The sequence below is a fragment of the Vipera berus genome (genome assembly GCF_964194415.1).
Source record: "Vipera berus genome assembly, chromosome: W".
NCBI classification, from domain to species: domain Eukaryota; kingdom Metazoa; phylum Chordata; class Lepidosauria; order Squamata; family Viperidae; genus Vipera; species Vipera berus.
The window spans coordinates 74,839,804-74,862,810 of NC_138210.1; the positions used below are offsets into that span (position 1 = coordinate 74,839,804).

General features: G+C 47.6%; 1 protein-coding gene across 1 annotated transcript; it reads left to right on the forward strand.

Annotated features, from left to right (window-relative positions):
* Positions 1–2,622: 2,622 nt before the first annotated feature.
* On the forward strand, positions 2,623–22,082 carry LOC308676039 (sodium/potassium-transporting ATPase subunit beta-2-like; the record flags this gene model as incomplete). The annotated part of the gene is made up of 7 exons (XM_081341749.1): positions 2,623–2,734; positions 13,925–14,053; positions 15,311–15,415; positions 16,311–16,513; positions 17,962–18,018; positions 20,931–21,029; positions 21,921–22,082. 7 exons carry the CDS (start codon positions 2,623–2,625, stop codon positions 22,080–22,082), a joined length of 867 nt encoding a protein of 288 aa, XP_081197875.1.
* Positions 22,083–23,007: the final 925 nt, after the last annotated feature.

The following is a 23,007-nucleotide window of genomic DNA, read 5'->3' on the forward strand; positions in this document are numbered from 1 at the left end:
CTTTTTCTCTCTTTCTTTGTTTCTTCCTTCCTTCCTTCTTTCTTTCTTTCTTTCTTTCTCTTTCTCTCTTCCTTGTTTCTCTTCCTTCCTTTCTTTCTTTCTTTCTTTTTTTCTTTCTTCCTTTTTCTTTCTTTCTTTTTCTTCCTTCCTTCCTTCCTCTTTCTTTCTTTCTTCCTTCCTTCCTGCCTTCCTTCTTTCCTTCCTCTTTCTTTCTTTTTCTTTTTCTCTCTTTCTTTGTTTCTTCCTTCCTTCTTTCTTTCTTTCTTTCTCTTTCTCTCTTCCTTGTTTCTCTTCCTTCCTTCCTTCCTTCCTTCCTTCCTTCCTTCCTTCTTTCTTTCTTTCTTTCTTTCTTTCTTTCTTTCTTTCTTTCTTTCTTTCTTTCTCTTTCTTTCTCTTTCTTTCTTTCTTTCTTTCTTTCTTTCTCTTTCTTTCTTTCTCTTCCTTGTTTCTTTTTCTTTCTCTTTCTTTCTTTCTCTCTCTCTTTCTTTCTCTCTTTCTCTTTCTCTCTTTCCCTTTAGCCTTTCAGGTAAGGAGAATTTGGTCAGAGCTGGCTGGACTAGTTCCCAGGGGCGTGAATGTCCTCTCTCTGGAGCTGACCGAGATATTTTTCCTCTTATCAGAAAAAACCTTTCTGCACCTATCTATTAAAATGTTCCCTCCTTACTTTGTTTCCCTTTGTAGTATTCAAATTCAAGGACAGACTGGGGGGCACCTTGCTGGGCATCTGAAGCGGGGGGGGGGGGGAGGGACACCACTGATAACAGGGCACTTCTGAAGATCTGCTGGGGGGGGGCGGATTTTTTCCCAGGCTCAAGCTTGGTTGACCTCAATGCAACTTGCATCCTTCCTCAACCCTTTGAGCAGATCCGGGTTTCTCAACCTTGTCAGCTTTAAGACGGGTGGACTTCAGCTCCCAGAATTCCCCGGCCAGCTGGGATTTGAAGCCCACCCAAGGCTGAGAAACCCTGGTGGAGAAGGTCCTCTGTTCACTGGAGGAAAAACGTCTTGTAGCTTCATGGGAGGAGATAGACCACGGTGGCCTTGAAGGTCTCTGGACGTTGACCTTCTCCACTTCCATCCTAAGCCAAGAAGCTCTGAAGGGGGTCTCCACCTGCCAAGACCATCTCTGTCCCCATCCCCCCACTCCCCACAGGGCAAAGGCTGCTGGACCTCACATGTCTGAAATGTAGAGGGTTTCCTGCCTGAGCAGGGGGTTGGACTAGAAGACCTCCAAGGTCCCTTCCAACTTCTATCCTATCCTATCCTATCCTATCCTATCCTATCCTATCCTATTCTATATTCCAATATCTATTCTATTCTATTCTATTCTATTCTATTCTATTCTATTCTATTCCATTCCATTCCATTCCATTCCATTCCATTCCATTCCATTCCATTCCATTCCATTCCATTCCATTCTATTCCTTATTTCTATTCTATTCTATTCCTTATTTCTATTCTATATTCTATTCTATTCTATTCTATTCCTTATTTCTATTCTATTCTATTCTACTCTATTTTTATTATTCTATTCTATTCTATTCTGTATTTTATTTTATTTGTTCTATTCTATTCTATTCTGTTCTGTTCTGTTCTATTCTATTCCTTATTTCTATTCTATCTTCTATTCTATATTCTATATTCTATATTCTATTCTATTCCTTATTTCTATTCTATTCTATTTTTTATTATTCTATTCTATTCCATATTTTATTATTCTGTTCTGTTCTATTCTATTCTGTATTTTATTTTATTTGTTCTATTCTATTCTATTCTATTTTCTTTTCTATTCTTTTCTATTCTATTCTATTCTATTCTATTCTATTCTATTCTATTCTATTCTATTCTATTCTGTATTCTATATTCTATATTCTATATTCTATTCTATTCTATTCCTTATTTCTATTCTATTCTATTCTATTTTTTATTATTCTATTCTATTCCATATTTTATTATTCTATTCTATTCTGTTCTATTCTATTCTGTATTTTATTCTATTCTATTCTATTCTATTCTATTCTATTCTATTCTATTCTATTCTATTTTCTATTCTATTCTATTCTATTCTATTTTCTATATTCTATATTCTATATTCTATATTCTATATTCTATATTCTATATTCTATATTCTATATTCTATATTCTATATTCTATTCCTTATTTCTATTCTGTTCCGTTCCGTTCCATACATCCTATTCTATTCCATTCTATCCATGAACCCAGAGACCCCCACCCCTCCACCCCCACGACCCCCTCCCTCCCCCAGGCTCCGAGACCCTGCAAGAAACCGGCCGGGAAGTCCAGGCGGGCGGGGCGTGGGGGGAGCGTGGGGGGGGGGCGGGGGGGGTTGGCTGGCCGCTGGTCGAGGCGCCTGATTTGCATAGGGAGGCGGGGGGGGGCGGGGCCGGAGGAGGCATAAAGCGGCGGCCGATCGGCGCGGCGGTCTCTTTGCCTTCGGGAGCATCTCGGCTCGCTCACCTGGCTCCGGCGGCGACGGCTCTTGCAGCCTCCTCACCTGCCTTGCTTACCTGCCTGCCTGCCTGCCTCGGGAGGGGGGGCCCTGCGCTCGAGTCCGACCCCCAGCCAGCCCGCCAGCCCACCGCAGACCCACCTGGCCCGGCCATGGCCGTGGAGAAGGAGAGGAAGAGCTGCGGGCAGGTGATGCACGAGTGGAAGGAGTTCGTCTGGAACCCCCGCACCCACCAATTTATGGGGCGCACCGGCAGCAGCTGGGGTGAGGCTGGCGGAGGGGGGGGGGTGTGAGGCGTCAGGGAGACCGAGGGCTTGTCACCCCACCCCCCCACCCCCTCCCCTCCCCTCCCGGTGGAAAATCTGGCTGCGGGGCTTTCTCTTGGGGTGGGGGGGCTTAGCCCTGGGCCGGCTCTCCTCTTTTCCAACCCACCCCCGTCGTTAAGAGGAGACGTGCAATTGAGGGCGGGGGTGCGGGGTGGGGGGGCTAGGAAAGCCGGGGTGGCCAAAGGAGCCCTTCCTGGGCCCGTTCGGGTGTGTGTGTGTGGGGGGGGGGTCGTCTCCAGAGCTTGGCAAGGAACGGGAGGAAGCAGAAGGCTCCGTTTAATGGCGATGGGAGCGACGGGCAGGAATGGGGGGGGGTCTTAAAGGAAGCTTCCTTTCCAGGGGTCTCAAATGAGGGGAGGGGGCGCCCTCGATCCCGCGGGTGGGGGCTTTTCCTGGCCCCCTGCCTTCCGATTCCCCATCTTTCCTGCCCCCTCCCCTCATTTCGAAGGGGGGGGAGGAGGAGAGGACCCAAGCCCCTCACCCCCAGCCGTGCCCATGAAGTCGAAAGCGGGGTGGGTGGGCTCGCCACCCCCCTTCCAACCCCCCCCCCCATCCCACCAGTCCTGGCTGGTTTACCTGCCGACCGGGTTTCTCCGGACGCGGGTTGGGAAATGAGGGATTGCGTTGCCGGGGCTGGGGCGGAGTGTGTGTGTGTGTGTGTGTGTGTGTGTTGGGGGGGTGGTGGTGCAGCAAATGCTGGGAATGTGACCTTTGCGATGTTCCTGAAGACGAGTTAATGGCGGGTGGGGGGGGGGCTTCAAAGGGCTGCCTATCTCTCCTAGATAAAAAACGCTTCGCCGCGTTTGCACAAAAACAACCCTCGCAAATTGCGCTGCAGGGTACGAGGAGTTGGCATGCCTGGACGTGCCCCCCCCCACCTTTAAATGGGGAGGGGGGGACACGTCTCTCTCTCTCTCTTTTTTTGGGGGGGTGGGTGGCAAAACTGCAGGGAATAATCGGATCGACAAGAAAGGCAGCCGGCTTGGGGAGAGTTAACCGCCGCCCCCCTCCCCATTTGTGAGTCTGTGCGATTGTGTTGAAGTATTTAGAACTGTGTGTGTGTGTGTGTGTGTGTCAGGCAGGATGTTTCAGCAGATTTTTCTTTTTTCTTTTTAAGGGTGGGGGAGGTGAATGAGAAAGACGGGGTCAATGCTGAAGTGGGGAGGGGGCAGATGGCTGACTGACGTTTATAGAGCGTCCGAGTATTTGAGGAGGGGGCTTGCCGTTTTTCCAAGGAGCCTTCCCTGGATGAGAGGGCCAGGAGATGGGGGGGGCACAAAGGAGGGAGGGGGGAAGGCTGCGGTTTTTCCCCCCCCTAACCCCCGGGTTGTGGGGAGAACATCTCCTTTCTCTCGCCGCCCCCCTCCCCAATTTGCGGTGAAGGGTGCCAGAGGCCGTATGGAAAAAAAATAGGTCACGGTTTTCCTTCTGCTAAGGAGGAGGGTGGGGGGCCTTGGCTGCCCGCCCCCCTCCCCCATTGCTGCCCAATCTGTCCGGCAGTTCCACTGCTGGAGGGGAGGGGGCGGTGCTGGAGACGAGGGGGCGTTTGAGGTCCCTTCTCTCTCCCAATAAAGCATCGACCCCCCCCCCCTCCATGCCCGGCTTCCCTCCCTACATATTGGCATTATTCAAGCTAAAAAGCCTGCAATTGGCACAGGCTGGAATCCGCCTTGCCATCTCCATTTTAATCCGGGTGGGGGGGGGGAGGAGAAGGAGAAAGAGGGAAGACACCTCCCTCCCTTATTCCCGAAATATCCCTCTGGTGCAAAACTGCTAATGCATGCCTTCCTTCCCCCCCCCCACACTTCCCTTCTTCCTGGAGGAAGAAGACCTGCACAGCCCCCTCCTTTCCCCCCCCTCGTTTTGCCCGGGTCTCCTGTCTCCCCAGGACCCTCCTAGGAGGGGGGAGGGGGGCAGGCTTGGTAACCAAAATTAAAAAAATTAAATTAAATTAAAATAATGCTCCTGACGCTTCTGCCTTGCCGTGAGATTAATTCCTTGGCAAGCCACAGGAGCCTTGATCCGTGCAATAAATTGGGAATTATATTGGGATGAGTTGGCTCCCTCGAAAACAATTTCGGCTGGGTTTCTACAAAGCTGTGTGTGTGTGTGTGTGTGTGTGTTATCTTGCAAGGGTGAGATTGAAAGGAATGTGGGGGGGTTGGGGGGGAAGGAGCAGGGTTTCTAGGCAGGGAGCAGCCCCCCCAATGTCACAAGGAGATTGTTTTTTTAACTAATTGGCCTTAAAAATTTCTTTCTTTCTTTCTTTCTTTCTTTCTTTCTTTCTTTCTTTCTTTCTTTCTTTCTTTCTTTCTTTCTTTCTTTCTTTCTTTCTTCTTTCTTTCTTTCTTTCTTTCTTTCTCTTTCCCTTCTTTCTGCCTCTCCTTCCTTCCTTCTCTTTTCCTTCCTTTTTTCATTCTGCCTCTTCTTCCTTCCTTCCTTCTCTTTTCCTTCCTTTTTTCATTCTGCCTCTTCTTCCATCTTTCCTTCTTTTATCTTTCTCATCCTTCCTTTTCTCTCTTTCTGTCTTTCCTTCCTTCCTCTTCCTTCTTTCCTTTTTTCTGCCTCTTCTTCCTTCCTTCCTTCCTTCCTTCCTTCCTTCCTTCCTTCCTTCCTTCCTTCCTTTCTTCCTTCCTTCCTTCCTTCCTTCCTTCCTTCCTTCCTTCCCTTTCTCTTCCTTCCTTCCCTTTCTCTTCCTTCCCTTTCTCTTCCTTCCTTCCCTTTTTTCTTTCTGCCTCTTCCATTTCCCCCCCCTCTCTCTCTCTCTGTGTGTGTGTGTGTGTGTGTGTGTGTGTGTGTGTGTTTCTTGCTTCTCCACCAATCTGACCTCCTTGCTAATTTCAACCCCTTCCAACTCCATAAGGCCTGTTCTTCCTTTGCAAAGATTCTTGCAGTCTTTCTTGACCAGGGCTAAAATAATAATAATAATGCATTATTCTTAGACCTTCCAACCCTCTGAGGGAGGCTCTTGGCTTCAAAGCTGAGCTCTTGCAACCCCCTTAAAAACTGGGTCTGCTTTTCTGAGATCCCCCCTCCCCTCCTCTCCCTATGCCATCCAGCACCCCCCCACACCCCAAATTATCTCTGCCTTAGTGTTTGCTTTGCAGACAGTTGAACAGAAGGTCTGGCTTTGCCAGTAAGACCAAACTAGGGACTTTTGTTGTGGGGATGCAGCTGATGTTAAAAAGGGTTGTGCTCCACTTGACCTTTGACCCTGGGTGACTGGGTGAGTGTCCTCACTTGGGCATAATCGGTGGGGTTATTTTTATGGTCGCCTCCTTCTGCGCTGCCCAGCTCTTGCAAAGTGGGGCAAGTTTGCAAATATTGCAGAGAAAAGATACCAACTTATATTTTCAATAAGTATGGCAGATAAATTTATATCTGCAATGAATCTTGCAAATAAAAGATACCAATTTATATCTTGAATAAATAAGCAAATAAACTTATACTGGCCGTAAATATTGCAAATCAAAGACATCAACACACTTGCCAAAACTATTGCAGATTAACTTACATCTGCAATAAATATTACAAATGAAAGACACTAATTTATATTTTAACCTAAATATTGCAAATAAACTTATATTTGGCCATAAATATTGCAGATCAACTGATATCAAACAAAAGACGCCGGTTTATATTTTCAAGTCAATGTTGCAAATAAACCAACGTTGGCCCAAACTATTGCAAAGCTTCTATTTGCCAAAAACCATTGCAGATCAATGTCCATGGGCAATAAATAGCGTCAATGAGAGGTACCAACAAATTAAAAGATTCCAAGTTAGAAGGCGGTTTGTTTTGAGCAAAAGGCATATATTATATCCAAATGCAACCAGGCCCTGGGATGGGTTTGGGCCAAGCCAAATTCGGGCTTTTTTTGGGGTGGGGTGGGGCGGGGGAGCCTCACTTTTGCAAGGGGGCAAAAGAGTTGCGTGCAGAGAGCTTGCAACCTGATCGATGGGGAAGGGAGGAAGAATAGGGACGAAGAGAGGAAGAAAATTGGCTTTTTATCCATTTGGCAAAGTTGGGGAGGGGATAATAATTCTTTTTACTCTGCTTCTGCAGCGAGAGACGGGGAGTTCGTGCACGCTGGGAGGGAGGGAGGGAAGCTGGTGCAGTCTTGGCCCAAATTTTCTGCAGCTGGCAAAGGGACCTGCGAGGAGGAGGAGGAGGAGGAGGAGGACTGGAAAAAAAGTCTTTGAATAGAAGGGGATTTATTTATTTATTCGATGTCTGCGGTCAGCCATCCAAAGGGACCTTGGAGGTCATCTAGTCCAGCTTCCCCCCCCCCGCTCAAACGGGAGACCCTACCCCATTTCAGCCAAACGCCGGTCCGATCTCTTCTTCACCAATCTCTCCACCGATGGAGCACTCACAGCTTCTGGAAGCAAGCCCGTTCCGGAATAAAACACAAGAGCTGGAAGGGACCCTGGAGGTCATCTAGTCCAGCCCCCCACCCCCTCTCGAGCAGGAGAACCTATAGCACCCTCTCAGACCAGGGACTGTCCAGTCTCTTCTTCAAAGCCTCCAGCGATGGAGCGACCACTGAAAAGCAACAGTGGAGACGCTAAACCTGGTTTCTCTCCCGGCGGGGGCGAGCATGCAGGGTGTTGCATGACATCCTTGCTAGGTTTGGGATGAGGCTTGAGGGCGGGGGGTGGGGAGAAGTGGGAGAGAAGAAGGGGGGGGTGCTTGAGAAGGAAGGTAGAATCTGCAGACCCCACCCCAATTTAGCTCAGCCACGCTGCCTTGCAAGGCCAAGGCTTATTAGGGGCTTAAGTTGCACGTCTGAATGTCTTCCTTTAAAAGCAGGCTTGGCGTCTTCTCCAGCTTTTAGGGAATCTCTGCACTTTGCTCGGTCTTAAAAAGCGAGCCAGGTTTCCTGGGGAGGAGGGGGGTGGGGGTCAGCGGATTGGGTATTATTTAACCCCAAGAGGTTAGAGTTTGCCGGAAGAGATTATCCCAGGTTTATTCCTTGTTCTGATTTGCTGGCTGATTAGCGTGGATTAGGGCGAGAGGTGACGTAACTTAACTGGGACATGTCACCCATGTCTCATCCTTGTTTGCAACTGGTAGCAAGGCTCCTCCGTGGGCGGCTGGCTGGTTGGGCTGTCCCAGATGATTAAAGTAGTTCTGGTTTTGCAACTTGGGCTTCACGGAAAGCTGGGTCGGGTAGCTGTGTTAAGCCCCAGATTCTTTCGGCGGGCGGAGCTGGGACCGGTTGCTTCCTCTTAGCCTCAGTCTTCCCTTCCGTCAAATGGGAGCGGTGCCCCAGTTCAGGGGACTGGATGACCCGGGAAAGGTTTTCTGACACAGGGGTGGTGGAATCCGTGTGTCCTCTCCCTTTGGGGATTAGCAAGCAAGGTGGGAAGGGAGAGGCTGGCCGGCAATAAGAAATCCAGGTGTAAACCTTGTGTTAAGAGGAAGGAAGGAAGGAAGGAAGGAAGGAAGGAAGGAAGGAAGGAAGGAAGGAAGGAAGGAAGGAAGGAAGGAAGGAACGGAAAGAGGGGAGGGAAAGCAAGAAAGAAAAGAGGGAAGGCAAAGAAAGGAAGGAAGGGAAGGAAGGAAGTAAAAGAAGGAAGGAAGGGAAAGAAGGAAAGGAAAGAAAGAGAAAGAAGGGAAGGAAGGAAGAGAAGGGAAGGAAGGAAGGAAAAGGAGGGAGGGGGGAGGAAAGAAGGAAAGGAAGGGGAAGGGAAAGAGGGAAGGGAAAGGAAGGAAGAAAAGAGGGAAGGGAAAAAAGGAAGGAAGGGAAAGAAGGAAGGGAAAGAAAGGAAAGAAGGAAGAAAGGAAAACAAGGAAAGAGAAAGGGAAGGATGAGAAGGGAAGAAAGGAAAGAAGGAAGGAAAAGGAGGGAGGGGGAAGGAAAGGAGGAAAGGAAGGGGAAGGGAAAGAGGGAAGGGAAAGGAAGGAAGGAAGGGAAGGAAGTAAAAAGGAAGAAAGGAAAAGAAGGAAAGAAAGGAAAGAGGGAAAGAAGGAAGGAAGGAAGGAAAAGAGGGAAGAGAAAGGAAGGAAGGAAGGAAGTAAAAGAAGGAAAGGAAAGGAAAGGAAGGAAGGAAACTTGCCTTAAGCTAGGAAGAAAGATTTAAAACTGAACGAGACGCAACTCCTAAATCAGATTTGCAGATTTCGGAGGATTTACCAGGCGCATTTTTAAAAAGACCATCTGTCATTTCCAAACCTCCCGACTGTCTTTGAGAGTATTTTTTTCCCCCTTCCTTCTCCATTTTGAGTCTCGTCTCCTGAGGATGGAGGGTGCCGATTTAATGGAGGGCTTTTAAAATTCTGCTCTGACTTAACCTACATTTTCCCAAAGGGCTTTCAGCTGCCTTTCTTTTTTTCTTTTTCCTTTTTTCTCTTCCCGATTCATTTTCTGCCGGTCAGGGTTGGATTAAAATTTAAATAAAGGGCCTGGCAAATTGCCTTTTCTTCTATCGATTTGCATTAGCGGCAGAAGAAAAAGTGGTGGAAGACAAACCTGAACGATCCATTTCGGGGGGCCAAAGGCAAAAAAAAAAAAAAGACATTTGTTAAGTGATTTTTCCTCCTTTTATGACTTTTCTTGCCACGGTAAGTGAATCCCCGCAGCCGATTGGTCGACCTAACAACTGTGGCAGGGAAGGTCATAAAATGGGGCAGAACTCACTTAGCAACATGAATTTGGGCTCCGTTGTGGTCGAGGAATACCTGCGGATGGTTTAATAATAATAATAAAGTTGGAAGGGACCTTGGAGGTCATCTAGTCCAACCCCCTGCTCAGGCAGGAAACCTTATACCATTTCAGGCAAATGGCTGTCCTGTCTCTTCTTAAAAACTTCCAGTGTTGGAGAAGGAAGGAAGGAAGGAAGGAAGGAAGAAAGAAAGAAAGAAAGAAAGAAAGAAAGAAAGAAAGAAAGAAAGAAAGAAAGAAAGAAAGAAAGAAAGAAAGAAAGAAAGAAAGAAAGAAAGACAGTCGGAAGGGACCTTGGAGGTCATCTAGCCCAACCCCCTGCTCAGGCAGGAAACCCTACACCATTTCAGGCAAATGGCTGTCCTGTCTCTTCTTAAAAACTTCCAGTGTTGGAGAAGGGAGGGAAGGAAGGAAAGGAAGAAAGAAAGAAAGAAAGAAAGAAAGAAAGAAAGAAAGAAAGAAAGAAAGAAAGAAAGACAGTTGGAAGGGACCTTGGAGGTCATCTAGTCCAAACCCCCTGCTCAGGCAGGAAACCCTATACCATTTCAGATAAACGGCTGTCCTTAAAAACTTCCAGTGTTGGAGCATTCACAGCTTCTGGAGGCAGGCAGTTCCACCGGTTAATTGTTCTCACTGTCAGGAAGTTTCTCCTTAGTTCTAGGTTGCTTCTCTCCTTGACTAGTTTCCATCCGTTGCTTCTTGTCCTGGATTCGGGCGCTTTGGAGAACAGCTTGACTCCCTCTTCTTTGGGGCAGCCCCTGAGATACTGGAAGGCTGCTATCATGTCCCCCCTGGTCCTTCTCTTCGTTAAACTAGACGTACCCAATTCCAGCAGCCGTTCCCTATATGTTTTAGCCTCCAGTCCCCCGATCATCTTTGTTGCTCTTCTCTGTACCCTTTCTAGAGTCTCGACATCTTTTTTACATCGTGGTGACCAAAACTGGATGCAGGATTCCAGTTGTGGCCTTACCCAGGCCTTGTAAAGCGGGATTAATACTTCACGTGATCTTGATTCTGTCCCTCTGTTAACGCAGCCTAGCAGGAGAGACTGGACAGCCATTTGTCTGAAATGGTGCAGGGTTTCCTGCCTGAGCAGGGGGTTGGACTAGATGACCTCCAAGGTCCCTTCCAACTTGTTGTTAGTCTGAAATGGTGTAGGGTCGTAAGTCGAGGACCACCTGTAGCGTTGGGAGGGGGGGAGAGAAACCTGCTCAGAATCCAAGCTGACTGGCTTTTCATGGTTTGTCAATGGAGGAGGAGTTCTCCAGTTCTCCCGCCACAACTGGACGTGGGGGTCTTTGTGTCTCCAAAAGCGGAGGGTCCGTAACCATCGTAGATTGGGGAGGGGGTGTTCTGCAAGGACCCTCTCCCCAAAGGACAGTGAACAGAGCTTTTGGTGTGTGTGTGTGGGGGGGGAAGGGACAAGATGCTTCGCTTTAATTCACAGGTCATTACAATTAATTGTAATGTATGGGCTTCTTCCCCAGCCAATGGCTTAAGCGGGGTAGGCCACCTTGGCTCTTTTATGACTCGGGGCCTTCAACTCCCAGAATTCCTCAGCCAGCATGGCTCTGCTTGGAAACCTCTCCCTTTCCCCTCAGCGTGGCTGGCTCAGAAATTCTGGGAGTTGAAGTCCACAAGTCATCAAATGGTCATAGTTCGCTCATGCCGGCTGAGGAATTCTGGGAGTTGAAGTCCACATGTCATAAAAGGGTCATAGTTCCCTCACGCCAGCTGAGGAATTCTGGGAGTTGAAGTCCATAACTCATCAAAGGGTCATAGTTCCCTCACGCCGGCTGAGGAATCCTGGGAGTTGAAGTCCATAACTCATCAAAGGGTCATAGTTCCCTCACGCTGGCTGAGGAATTCTGGGAGTTGAAGTCCATAACTCATCAAAGGGTCATAGTTCCCTCACGCTGGCTGAGGAATTCTGGGAGTTGAAGTCCATAACTCATCAAAGGGTCATAGTTCCCTCACCGGCTGAGGAATCCTGGGAGTTGAAGTCCATAACTCATCAAAGGGTCATAGTTCCCTCACGCTGGCTGAGGAATTCTGGGAGTTGAAGTCCATAACTCATCAAAGGGTCATAGTTCCCTCACGCTGGCTGAGGAATTCTGGGAGTTGAAGTCCACGAGTCATCAAAGAGCCAAGGTTGCCTACCCCTGGCCTAGGGTCTCCTCCTGGCCAAGGGACAGACATGGTTCTGCCTTGGCTGAAGCTCAGATTCTGAGGGGTTCTCCAGAGTCCCCTGCTTTTGGGGGGGGTGGCGCTCTGGGGGTGCCGCATCCAAACATTTCCAACCGAGGGGCTGGCTGGGGAATTCTGGGAATTGCAGAGCTTATGCAGCAGGGAGCAGAAAAAGGAGCTAGAGATGAGGTGTGGATCCTTCTTTGCTGGAAAAGCTAGAATTCTTTTCCTTTCTTCCCCCCTCCTTTTTTCCTCTTTTTCCTCTTTCTCTCTTTTCTCTCTCTTTTCGCCTCTCATTTCTCTCTCTCTCTCTCCCTTCCTTCCTTCTCTCGCTGTCTTTCCGCCTGTCGCCTCTTTCTCCTCTCTTTCTTTCAATCTTTGATTTCTCTTTCTCTCTGTTTCTCTCTCTGCCTCTCATTTTTCTCTTTCTCTGCCTCTCTTTCTTTCCTTCTCTCCTTCTTTCCTTCTCCTGTCACTTTCTCTCACTTTCTTTCAGCCTGTCACCTCTCTTTCTTTCTTTCTTTCTTTCTTTCTTTCTTTCTTTCTTTCTTTCTTTCTTTCTTTCTTTCTTTTTCTTTCATTCTTTCTTTGGTCACTTTCTCTCGCTTTCTTTCTGCCTGTCACCTCTTTCTCCTTCTCTCTTTCTGTCTCTGATTTATCTCTCTCTTTTTTTCTGTCTCTGCCTCTCACTTTTTCTCTTTCTCTTTCTCTCTATGCCTCTTTCCTTTCTTTCTTTCTTTCTTTCTTTCTTTCTTTCTTTCTTTCTTTCTTTCTTTCTTTCTTTCTTTCTTTCTTTCTTTCTTTCTTTCTTTCTTTCTTTCTTTCCTTTCTTTCCTTTCTTTCTATCTTCCTCTCCTTCCTTCCTTACTCTCCTTCCTTCCTGTAGTTTCTTTTCTTTCTGCCTCTTAGTTCTTTCTCTCTCCCCACAGTGCCAGTTGGGACCCCCACCCTCAAATAAGCTTTGTGTGTGGGGGGGGCAACCTTCCGCTTGCTCTTTTTAACTTCCTTCCCCCCCCCCCGCGGAGAGGCTCCCGCTGTGCCGGTGGGCGCCCTCCCCCCCTCCGCCAGAGACCTTGGGCTGAGCTCGGCAGGGTGACGGCCTGGGTGGCTCCTCCGCTTCCCTTCTCTGCACTCCTCTGATTAAACGGGCAGGGTGCCCGGGGTTGGGCAAGGGCAGGCCAGAGGGTGCCACGGGGTGCCACGGGGCAGAGGCAGGTAGGGGAGGACGGGGCTGGCGGTGGGGGGGGGGAGACTCTCGGCAAGGTTGGGCCTCCGTGGCGGAGGGGGTCCCCTCGGTGGATATGAGCCCAGAGAGAAATCCAAGGGGCAGATTTGATGGGGAAGAATGGATCCCGGTTTCCACGTAGGCCACTTTCTCTCGACCTTGGCAATCTGGAAGATGGGTGGATTGCGACGCCCAGAATTCCCCAGCCAGCAAGAGAGAAAGAGAGAAGGGAGGGAGGGAGGGAGGGAGGGAGGAAGAGAAAGAAAGAAAGAAAGAAAGAAAGAAAGAAAGAAAGAAAGAAAGAAAGAAAGAAAGAAAAAGAAAGAAAGAAAGAAAGAAAGAAAGAAAGAAAGAAAGAAAGAAAGAAAGAAAGAAAGAAAGAAAGGAATAAAAGAAAAGAAAATTCTGGAAGTTGAAGTCCACCCATCTTCAAGTTGCTGAGAAAGAAAGAAAGAAAGAAAGAAAAAGAAAGAAAGAAAGAAAGAAAGAAATAAAAGAAAAGAAAATTCTGGAAGTTGAAGTCCACCCATCTTCAAGTTGCTGAGAAAGAAAGAAAGAAAGAAAAAGAAAGAAAGAAAGAAAGAAAAAGAAAGAGAGAGAGAGAAAAGGGAAGGAAGGTAGAAAGGAAGGGGAAGAAAAGAATGAATGAACAAAGGAATTCTGGGAGTTGAAGTCCACCCACCTTCCAGTTGCTGAGAAAGAAAGAAAAAGAAAGAGAGAGAGAAATGGAAGGAGGAAAGAAACGGAGGAAAGGGAAGAAAGAAAAGGAAGATAGGAAGGAAGGAAAGAGAAAGAAAGAAAGAAAGAAAGAAAGAAAGAAAGAAAGAAAGAAAGAAAGAAAGAAAGAAAGAAAGAAAGAAAGATTGAATTCTGGAAGTTTGAAGTCCACCCATCTTTCACTTTGCCGAGGTTGAGAAAAACTGGCGATTTCAATGCTCAAATCTATGCAAATAGAAACGGTAACTTGGAGGGGGGGTTCCTCAAACATGTCGCTAACCTGGCCTCCTGTCCCCGCCCTCCGTGTCCCCCCCCGTTGTCTCCCCCCCCAGCTCTTATCCTGCTCTTCTACTTCGTCTTCTACGGCTTCCTGACCGGCCTCTTCACCCTCACCATGTGGGTCTTGTTGCAGACCGTGGACCCCTTCCTCCCCACCTACCAGGACCGTCTCTCCATCCCAGGTGAGTCTCTTCCCCCTCCCCTCAGTCCAGGGGGGGGGAGAGGAACGGGGCCCGTTTCCCGTCAACTCCCTTCCGTCCGGCCCCCCCCCCCCCCGCCTGGTGGAAAGCCTGCTTAGACATTCGCCCGCTCCCATCAAAGGCTTTGCAAGCCGTGGGTCCTTTGGTCCCCCCAAACCCAGGCTGGGGGGATTAAGCCCCGGAGATAAGCCAGGCTGTGGCTTATGGGTTATGTTGGAGGAAGGTGCCGTGACACGGGTAGCAGAGACAGGTAGCCTTCTTTCGAGATGTTGAAGGGATCTGCCTGAGGGAGGGGGCTGGACTGGAAGACCTCCGGGGGTCCCATCCAGTCCCCTGGTTCTCTGAGGCTTTGGGAAGACAGCCAGGAATCGGCTCCTTCTCAACCCCATGAACCGTGGTTTAATTCTGGTTTAGCAGCCAGTGAGTGGGCTGGGACGGAGAGTCAGGCACAGATATTTAGTAAATAAATAAATAAATAGAAAATAATGTTACGTTTCTTTATCCAAATTGCAGGAAAGCCCAAAAGAGACCCAGCAATGTGGGTGGGGTGGGGGGCTCCAGGCTGCCCCACTGAAATTCGGGGGGGGGGGGAAATGCAGAGCTTCTGGCCCACGTGGGGCTGTGTGAGAAATAGAATTATGGGATGGAAGGAGACTATGCTGGGGTGTGGGGGTGGCCCTCAACTCCTGCCTGAGCAGGGGGTTGGACTAGATGACCTCTAAGGTCCCTTCCAACTTTATTATTATTATTATTATTATAACCTGGTCTGCTGTTTGCGTTTATTTTTATGATATTATTTCAAATTATTTTCTATTTTATTTGACCTCTTGTTTTATACCTTTACATGTTTTTTTTATTTTATTTCACATATTTTTATCTTTCATTTTTTTTTAATCTTCTGTTTTGTCTTTTATTTTTTTTAACTATTTTATTTTTTTTTACATTCGGCCTTCTCGTTTTTGATTCTTTTTTTTTTTTTAATAACATTTGGCATTTATCTTTTTTTATCTCTCCTGGGTCTTATTTTTGATTTCGTTTCGTTTTTGATTTTGATTTTACATTACATTTCGTGTTCTATTTTACCTTTTTTCCCCCGTTTCACTTCTTTTTCTATTTTATGTCCCATTTGTTTTATCTTCTATTTTTAATTATTTTATCTTTTTTACTTTTAATTATTTACTTTTATATTTTTTTAAATTTTATTTTATTATTTCCCCACCCCCACCCCTTTAATGTCAGGCGTGATGATCCGTCCCAAGACAGACGCTCTGGACATCAGCTACAATTTAACCGAAAGGGAATCTTGGGACAAATATGTGAAGATGCTCAATACTTTTTTGGAAGGTGAGTGATGGAAGGGAGCCAAGTTTTCCTCCCTTCCTCCCTTCCTTCCTTCTTTCCTTCCTTCCTTCCTTCCTTTCTCTTTCTTTCTTTCTTTCTTTCTTTCTTTCTTTCTTTCTTTCTTTCTTTCTTTCTGCCTCCCTCCCTCTTCCTTTCTTTCTTTCTTTCTTTCTTTCTTTCTTTCTTTCTTTCTTTCTTTCTTTCTTTCTTTCTTTCTTTCCTTCCTTCCTTTCTCTTTCTTTCTTTCTTTCTTTTTCTTTCTTTTTCTTTCTTTCTTTCTTTCTTTCTTTCTTTCTTTCTTTCTTTCTTTTTCTTTCTTTCTTTCTTTCTTTCTTTCTTTCTTTCTTTCTTTCTTTCTGCCTCCCTCCCTCCCTCGCTCCCTCCCTCCCTCTTCCTTCTTTTCTTTCTTTCTTTCTTTCTTTCTTTCTTTCTTTCTTTCTTTCTTTCTTTCTTTCTTTCTTTCTTTCTTTCTTTCTTTCTTTCTTTCTGCCTCCCTCCCTCTTCCTTCTTTTCTTCCTTCCTTTCTTTCTTTCTTCCTTCCTTCCTTTCTTTCTTTCTTTCTTTCTTCCTTTCTTTCTTTCTTTCTTTCTTTCTTTCTTTCTTTCTTCCTTCCTTTCTTTCTTTCTTTCTTTCTCCCTTCATTTCTTCCTTCCTTCCCTCCTTTTTTCCTTCTTTTTCTTTTTTGCTGCCTTGCGTTCAGACTATTTTTCTTTGTCTTTATTTCTCTGTCTCTTTCTCCTTTCTTTTCTTTCCTTCTTTTTTCTTCCTTCCTTTTCTTTTTTGCTCTCTTGCTCTCTGACTATTTCTCTCTGTCTCTTTCTCTTTCCTCCCTCCCTCTCTCCCTCCCTCCCTCCCTCCCTTCCTTCTCACCCAATCTCCGCTCCTTTCTCTCCGCCAGCCTACAATGACTCTCGGCAAGTGGCCATGAACGAATTCTGCCAGCCGGGCCGTTACAACGAACAGCTGGACAACGGGGTCTTGAACTACCCCAAGCGGGCCTGCCAGTTCAACCGGACGATGTTGAGGGACTGTTCGGGACTCAACGACTCGACTTACGGCTATCAGGAAGGGCGACCTTGCATCCTGGTCAAAATGAACCGGGTGGGTTGCTGGAAGATTGTGGGGTGAGGGTCTCCCCAGAGGAAGGAGGGGTTAGGGAGGAGGAGACCAAGAAGGAGCAATTGGGGTGTTGCAAAGGGGCTTTTTAAAATTGCTTGTGGCTTCCTGGCCAACGCAGTTAGTCCCCAACTTACAACCGCCATAATAAAGCCGCAAATTTAGTTTCCTAAGTGAGAGATTTCGTAAGTGAATTATGCCCCATTTTACGACCTTTTGGGCCACCGTTGTTTTTTATTTTATTTTAATTCCATTTATATCCCGCCCTTCTCCGAAGACTCAGGGCGGCTTACAAGCTTAGCAGTAGCCTTCATTCTATGTATATGCCTGCTTATTAGGGCTTTCACACACGAATCGTTGCCCTCAATCCCGGGAAACTAACCGTCGTAAATATGAACGCGTTTGCACGCGCCTGAACTTTGATCATGTCACCTTGGGGAAGGCTGCGACGGTCGTAAGTGTGAAAATCGGTCTTAGGTCCCTTTTCTCAGGGGCATTGTGGCTTTGCTTGGTCACTAAACGAACTGTTGTAAGTCGAGGACTAATTGCAACACCTTTTCTTCTGCCAGTCATTTGGGGTGATGAGAATTAGAGTGGCACATTGCCCACTCATGTTCTAGATCAGGGGTCTTCAAATTTGGCCCTTTGTTGACTAGTGGACTTCAACTCCCAGAATTCCTCAGCCAGCATGCCTGGCTGAGGAATTCTGGGAGTTGAAGTCCAGAAGTCATCAAGGGAGCCATAGTTTCCCCCATGCTGGCTGAGGAATTCTGGGAGTTGAAGTCCACAAGTCATCAAAGGGTCATAGTTCCCTCACGTTGACTGAGGAATTCTGGGAGTTGAAGTCCACAAGTCATAAAAGGGTCATAGTTCCCTCACACCGGCTGAGGAATTCTGGGAGTTGAAGTACACAAGTCATAAAAGGGTCATAGTTCCCTCACGTTGTTTGAGGAATTCTGGGAGTTGAAGTCCAAAAGTAATAAAAGGGCTAAGTTTGAAGACCCCTGTTCTGGACCACAGAGAACCAATCGGAGGTCCTAAACCAGTGTTTGTGGCCACTGGATGATGGGTGGACTTCAACTCCCAGAATTCCTCAGCCAGCAAGGCTTTACCAGAATTCAACTTGGATAGGACAAGAACAAATATCCCTCCCCCTTTTTTATTTTATTTTTTTTATTGGATAACTCTCTTAGTAGATGGTGGGAATGCGGCTGACGTAATATAACTTGATTTCAGCAAAGTGGTGGGGGAAAAAAATAACCGGGTCAAGCTAAATTAATGAACGAGTTAAAGGTGGGCTAGACGGCACAAGAGTTAAATAGAAAACTTGACCGGCTGTCTGGGGGATTCTGGGAGTTGAAGTCCCCCCACCTTCCGCTGGTCGAGTTTGAAAAATGTTGCCCTGATCTTCTTCTTCCTCCTTCCTTTTATAGATCATCAAATTCTACCCAGGCGATAACCAGCCCGTGAACATCTCCTGCACGGCCAAGGTAAAGAGACCCCTCCCCCCACACACACACTTTCTCTGTCTTCTTCTCCATCTCCTGTTTGTTTGTTCTTGGTTTTTCACACATTTTATCTCCTCACTCTGCACCCCACTCCTGTTCTGTCGGAAACCAATGTTCCCTGCCGACAGAAACTGAGGTCCACGCCGGAGGTAAGGGTTGCTTCTTGAGGATAAGAGGGCGCCGCTTTTGGGGCTTCTTAAACCCGCTGCGTAGTTGGTCAAAGTTGCTTTTAGGACGATAATAGGATAGATTGCACCTTGCTTCAGCGGGCAGCCCCAGAGCAAAGTGTCCAGTCTCTGATGCAGGAGAATATGCCACTGATGGCGTTCCCTAGTTGGGTCATGAAACGTCTGCGAGAAAACCGCCCAGCTCAGAGAGCACTCAGGACCCCACAGTCGTCTTTCTTCTTTCTTCTTCTTCTTCTTCTTCTTCTTCTTCTTCTTCTTCTTCTTCTTCTTCTTCTTCTTCTTCTTCTTCTTCTTCTTCTTCTTCTTCTTCTTCTTCTTCTTCTTCTTCTTCTTCTTCTCCTCCTCTTCCTCCTCCTCCTCCTCCTCCTCCTCCTCCTCCTCCTCCTCTCCAGAAATGCCACTTCTTTCTAGCCTTGATGTTCCCTAGTTGAGTCATGAAACGTCTGCGAGAAAACCGCCCAGCTCAGAGAGCACCCAGGACCCCACAGTCTTCTTTCTTCTTTCTTCTTCTTCTTCTTCTTCTTCTTCTTCTTCTTCTTCTTCTTCTTCTTCTTCTTCTTCTTCTTCTTCTTCTTCTTCTTCTTCTTCTTCTTCTTCTTCTTCTTCTTCTTCTTCTTCTTCTTCTTCTTCTTCTCCTCCTCCTCCTCCTCCTCCTCCGCCTCCTCCGCCTCCTCCTCTCCAGAAATGCCACTTCTTTCTAGCCTTGATGTTCCCTAGTTGGGTCATGAAACATCTGCGAGAAAACCGCCCAGCTCAGAGAGCACCCAGGACCCCACAGTCGTCGTCTTCTTCTCCTTCTTCTCCTTCTTCTCCTCCTTCTCCTTCTCCTCCTCCTCCTCCTCCTCTCCAGAAACGCCACTTCTTTCTAGCCTTGATGATGTTACCTAGTTGGGTCATGAAACCTCTGCAAGAAAATCACCAGCTCTGAGAGCACCAGGGACCCCACAGTCCTCCTCCTCCTCCTCCAACCCCACTCCTTTCTAGCCTTGATGATGTTACCTACTTGGGTTATGAAATGTCTGCAAGAAAACAACACAGCTCAGAGAGCACCAAGCACCCCACAGTCATCGTCCTCCTCCTCCTCTTCACATCCCTCCTCCCTTCTAGTGTGTGTGTGTGTGTGTGTGTGTGTGTGTGTGTGTGTGTGTGTCCGTCCCTGTTGGTTTAGGGTCTGAAGATACATGGACTTCAACTGCCAGAATTCAGCAGCAGAGGCCATGCTTGTTGCTCCCTCTGCTAGGGATTCTGGGAACTGAAGTCCACACCTCTGGAAGGCAGGGAATTTAGAGACCCTTGGTTTAAGGGTAGGGGTAGGCAACCTTGATGACTTGTGGACTTCAACTCCCAGAATTCCTGCGTCAGCATGGCTGGTTCAGGAATTCTGGGTATTGAAGTCCACAAGTCATAAAAGCATCAAGGTTGCCCACCCCTGGGCTAAACTAGGGAATTCTGGGAGCTGAAGTCCACCCATCTTAAAGCTATCAAGTCAAAAGGTCCAATCTACTACATTTTGGCTATCTTACGGATGGAAAATTTGGTTAGTTCTTGATTTACCACATTCCATTTACTGACCGTTCAAAGTTACAATGGCAGTGAGAAAGGCGACTTAGGGCCGTTTCTCACACTTACGACCGTTGCAGCAACCCACTCGTATTTATGACGGTCGCTGTCTCCGGGGGCCACGTCACCCGCCTTTCGCGCCCTCCTTACCAGCAAAGTCAAAGTTAAGTGACTCACTTAACAGCGGAGGCCAGAAACGTCGTCCAACGGGGCAACGTTCACCCAACGAGTGTCTCGTTTAATAGCGGAAATTCGTGGGGCTCCGTCGCAGTCGTACATTGAGGAGGACCCGTATTCCGGGGCCATGTTTTGTGCGGAGAAAAAAAATATGGATCTCCCGATTCCAAGGATTCTGGGAAAAGTGGTGTTTACCCCCACCCCTCCTTAAAAAAATAAAAATAAATAGAAATAGGGGCGAAAGCTGCCGAAAAAAATCTTACTCTTTGGCTGTCTCCTGTAGCAGAGCCGCCAGCTTCCGTGCCTGCTTCCTTCGGGGTGGGGGTGGGGACAGGAATTCTGCTTGCCACCCAATGCCCAGCCACGAATTTTCCACGGCTTCGAACACCTGCATGAGCCACCTCCGCACCCCTCCCCAAATGTAGAATCCATCTTTCTCCGCCACGGCCCAAACATTGCAGGGAGCTATTCCCCCCCCCCCCGCTGCTTTCTCCCCCACACCCACGGCAGACCCTGATTTCATTCCTCTTTCTTTACTAACCTGTTCATTTCGTTCACTAATCCATCCGTCCGTCGTTCTCGCCCGTCCCTTCCTGCCTCTTCGTTTGCATGTTTCGCCTCCGTCTGTCCTTCCTTCTCCGTTTTCCAGCGTCAGAAGGAGGAAATCGGCCACGAAGACGAAAGCCTTGTAAGAGTCCGGGAGAGAGGGGGGGCTTTGTTTCAGGGGGGGGCCATGGTGGAAGAATTTAGGGTCCGATGGGCTGGGGAGTTTAAAAGACGGGAGCCCAAAGAGTGGGAGAGATTGCGAAACTCAGCGCAGTTGCGGCTCGCCGGGATTATTTATTGATGCATAAGAAATTTTAAAAATGATCGAAGGCGCGCGTTGCTTATTTTGGTTGGGGAGGGGGGTGAAGCTCAGGCTATCATTTGACACACACACACACTCACAAACACTTTTCACCCTCCCAGAAAGAGGAGGACACACACAAGCTGGGAGAGATTGCCATGTTTCCCGCGGAGGGCCACATCGATCTAATGTACTTCCCGTATTACGGAAAGAAAGTTCACGTGAGTATCGATTCTTTGCCTCTTACCTGGCCAGGTGCATGCTGGGAAATTCCCAGGTTTTTCTCCAGGGGGGATGTTTGCACACAGAGGCGTTTTATCTCTCTCTCTCTCTCTCTCTCTCTCTTTCTTTTCCAACCCAACCTGGCAAAAGTGCAGGCTGGGAAAATTCCCACGTTTTGGACCCTGGAGCAATTTTTATAAATCACAAGTTTTAATTTTCCCATCATTTTTTTTTGACCCAGTTCAGTCTTTGCTGCCACTTTTGGTTTAAATGAAGCTGGAGGAAGAGATCGCCTAGGCCAGGGGTAGGCAACCTCGGCTCTTTTATGACTCATCAACTTCAACTCCCAGAATTCCTGAGTCAGCTGGCTCAGGAATTCTGAGAGTTGAAGTCCATCAGTCGTAAAAGAGCCGAGGTTGCCTACCCCTGGCCTAGGCCATGACCTATAATAATAGCAGAACAGAATGGCGGTCCAATCTCTTATTGAAAACCTCCAAGTGTTGGAGCACCGACGGCTTCTGGTGGCAAGCAGTTCCACTGGTTAATCGTTCTCCTGGTCAGGGAATTCCTACTTAGTTCCAAGCGCCTTCTCTCCTTGATGAGTTTCCGTCTGTTGCTTCTTGTCCTGCCTTCAGGGGCTTTGGAGAATATGTGGAACCCCCCCTTCCTCTTCTCTCTGGCAGCCCCCCAAATACTGGAATACTGCTATCCTGTCCCCCACACTTCCTCTTGTTTTGATAAATGGGGAAAAAAATAAGACCGGGAAGTTTGTGGCCTAACTTTTTCTCTCTTTGTGGGTCCTGGGAGGTGGTTGAGATTTCTCCCCAACCCCCCCCCCCTTTTTTATTATTTTTATTATAAATATTTCTTTTTCGATTCTGACGTTCCAGGTCAACTACACCCAGCCCGTGGTGGCTGTGAAGTTCCTGAACCTCACCTTTAACCACGACCACAACATCGAGTGTAGGATTAACGCCATCAACATTAAGACCGACGAACGAGACAAGTTTGCCGGGCGGGTGGCTTTCAAAATCCGGGTCAACAAAGACTAAAGATGAGCTAATCCTCCATCTCCTGGACCCCCCCACCCCCAAAAAACCCCAGATCCTTCCCAGTGGCTCTTTGCAGTCCCAACGCAGAGCTTGAAACAACTTAACTGGTCCGAAGCCGACGGAAATTGGGGGGGGGAGGAGGATGGATTTAGGGGTTCCCCACTGGCTGCTGCTGTTCCCCTCTGTCTCACTAACCTTTGCTGTTAGACAATCCCACCTCTCTTGTTGACCCAACAATGAAGGGTTTGCTCCAACCTTATCTTCTCGTAGCACGCCCCCCCCCACTCAAAACATGGTTGACACCCCCCCCCGGTTGATTCTAACATCCCAACGGTGTCTTGCAAGGGGAAGCTCAGACTTCTGGGCCTCTCCCTGTCGGCGCTCCCTGTTCCTCCACCCCCCGGAGAAGTTTCCTAATATAATAATAAAATGTATATAGATATTTTTTTATACATATATAAAAGTATATATTAAAAATTAAGGTACCACGGAATCTAGGTATTTTCCTGCTATAATATGCATGGGTCGGGAGACGGTAGCCAGCATAACTGCTTGTCTGCCACTGGGAATGCCTTGCCCCCAAAGCTTGTGGCCGTCGCGACAGGGAAGGCAACTGGGGGGGGGGTTTGATGGGGGAATGGCCCCATTGATTTTAGGAGGGCTCGCTTTTTAGGCAGACCCTGCCCAGTTTACATAGCCCTGGTGCTCCTCAACCGTGGCACCTTGAAGATGGGTAGACTTCAACTCCCAGAATTCCCCAGGCAGCTGTGCTGTCAAAGGTTATTTTTTTTCGTTTTATGCTGAAGTCAAGGTATATTACATCTACCGCATTCCCACCATCTATCAAAAAAGTTATATTACACCTACCACATTCCCACCTTCTTTTTAAAAAATTATATGACATCTACCACATTCCCACCATCTA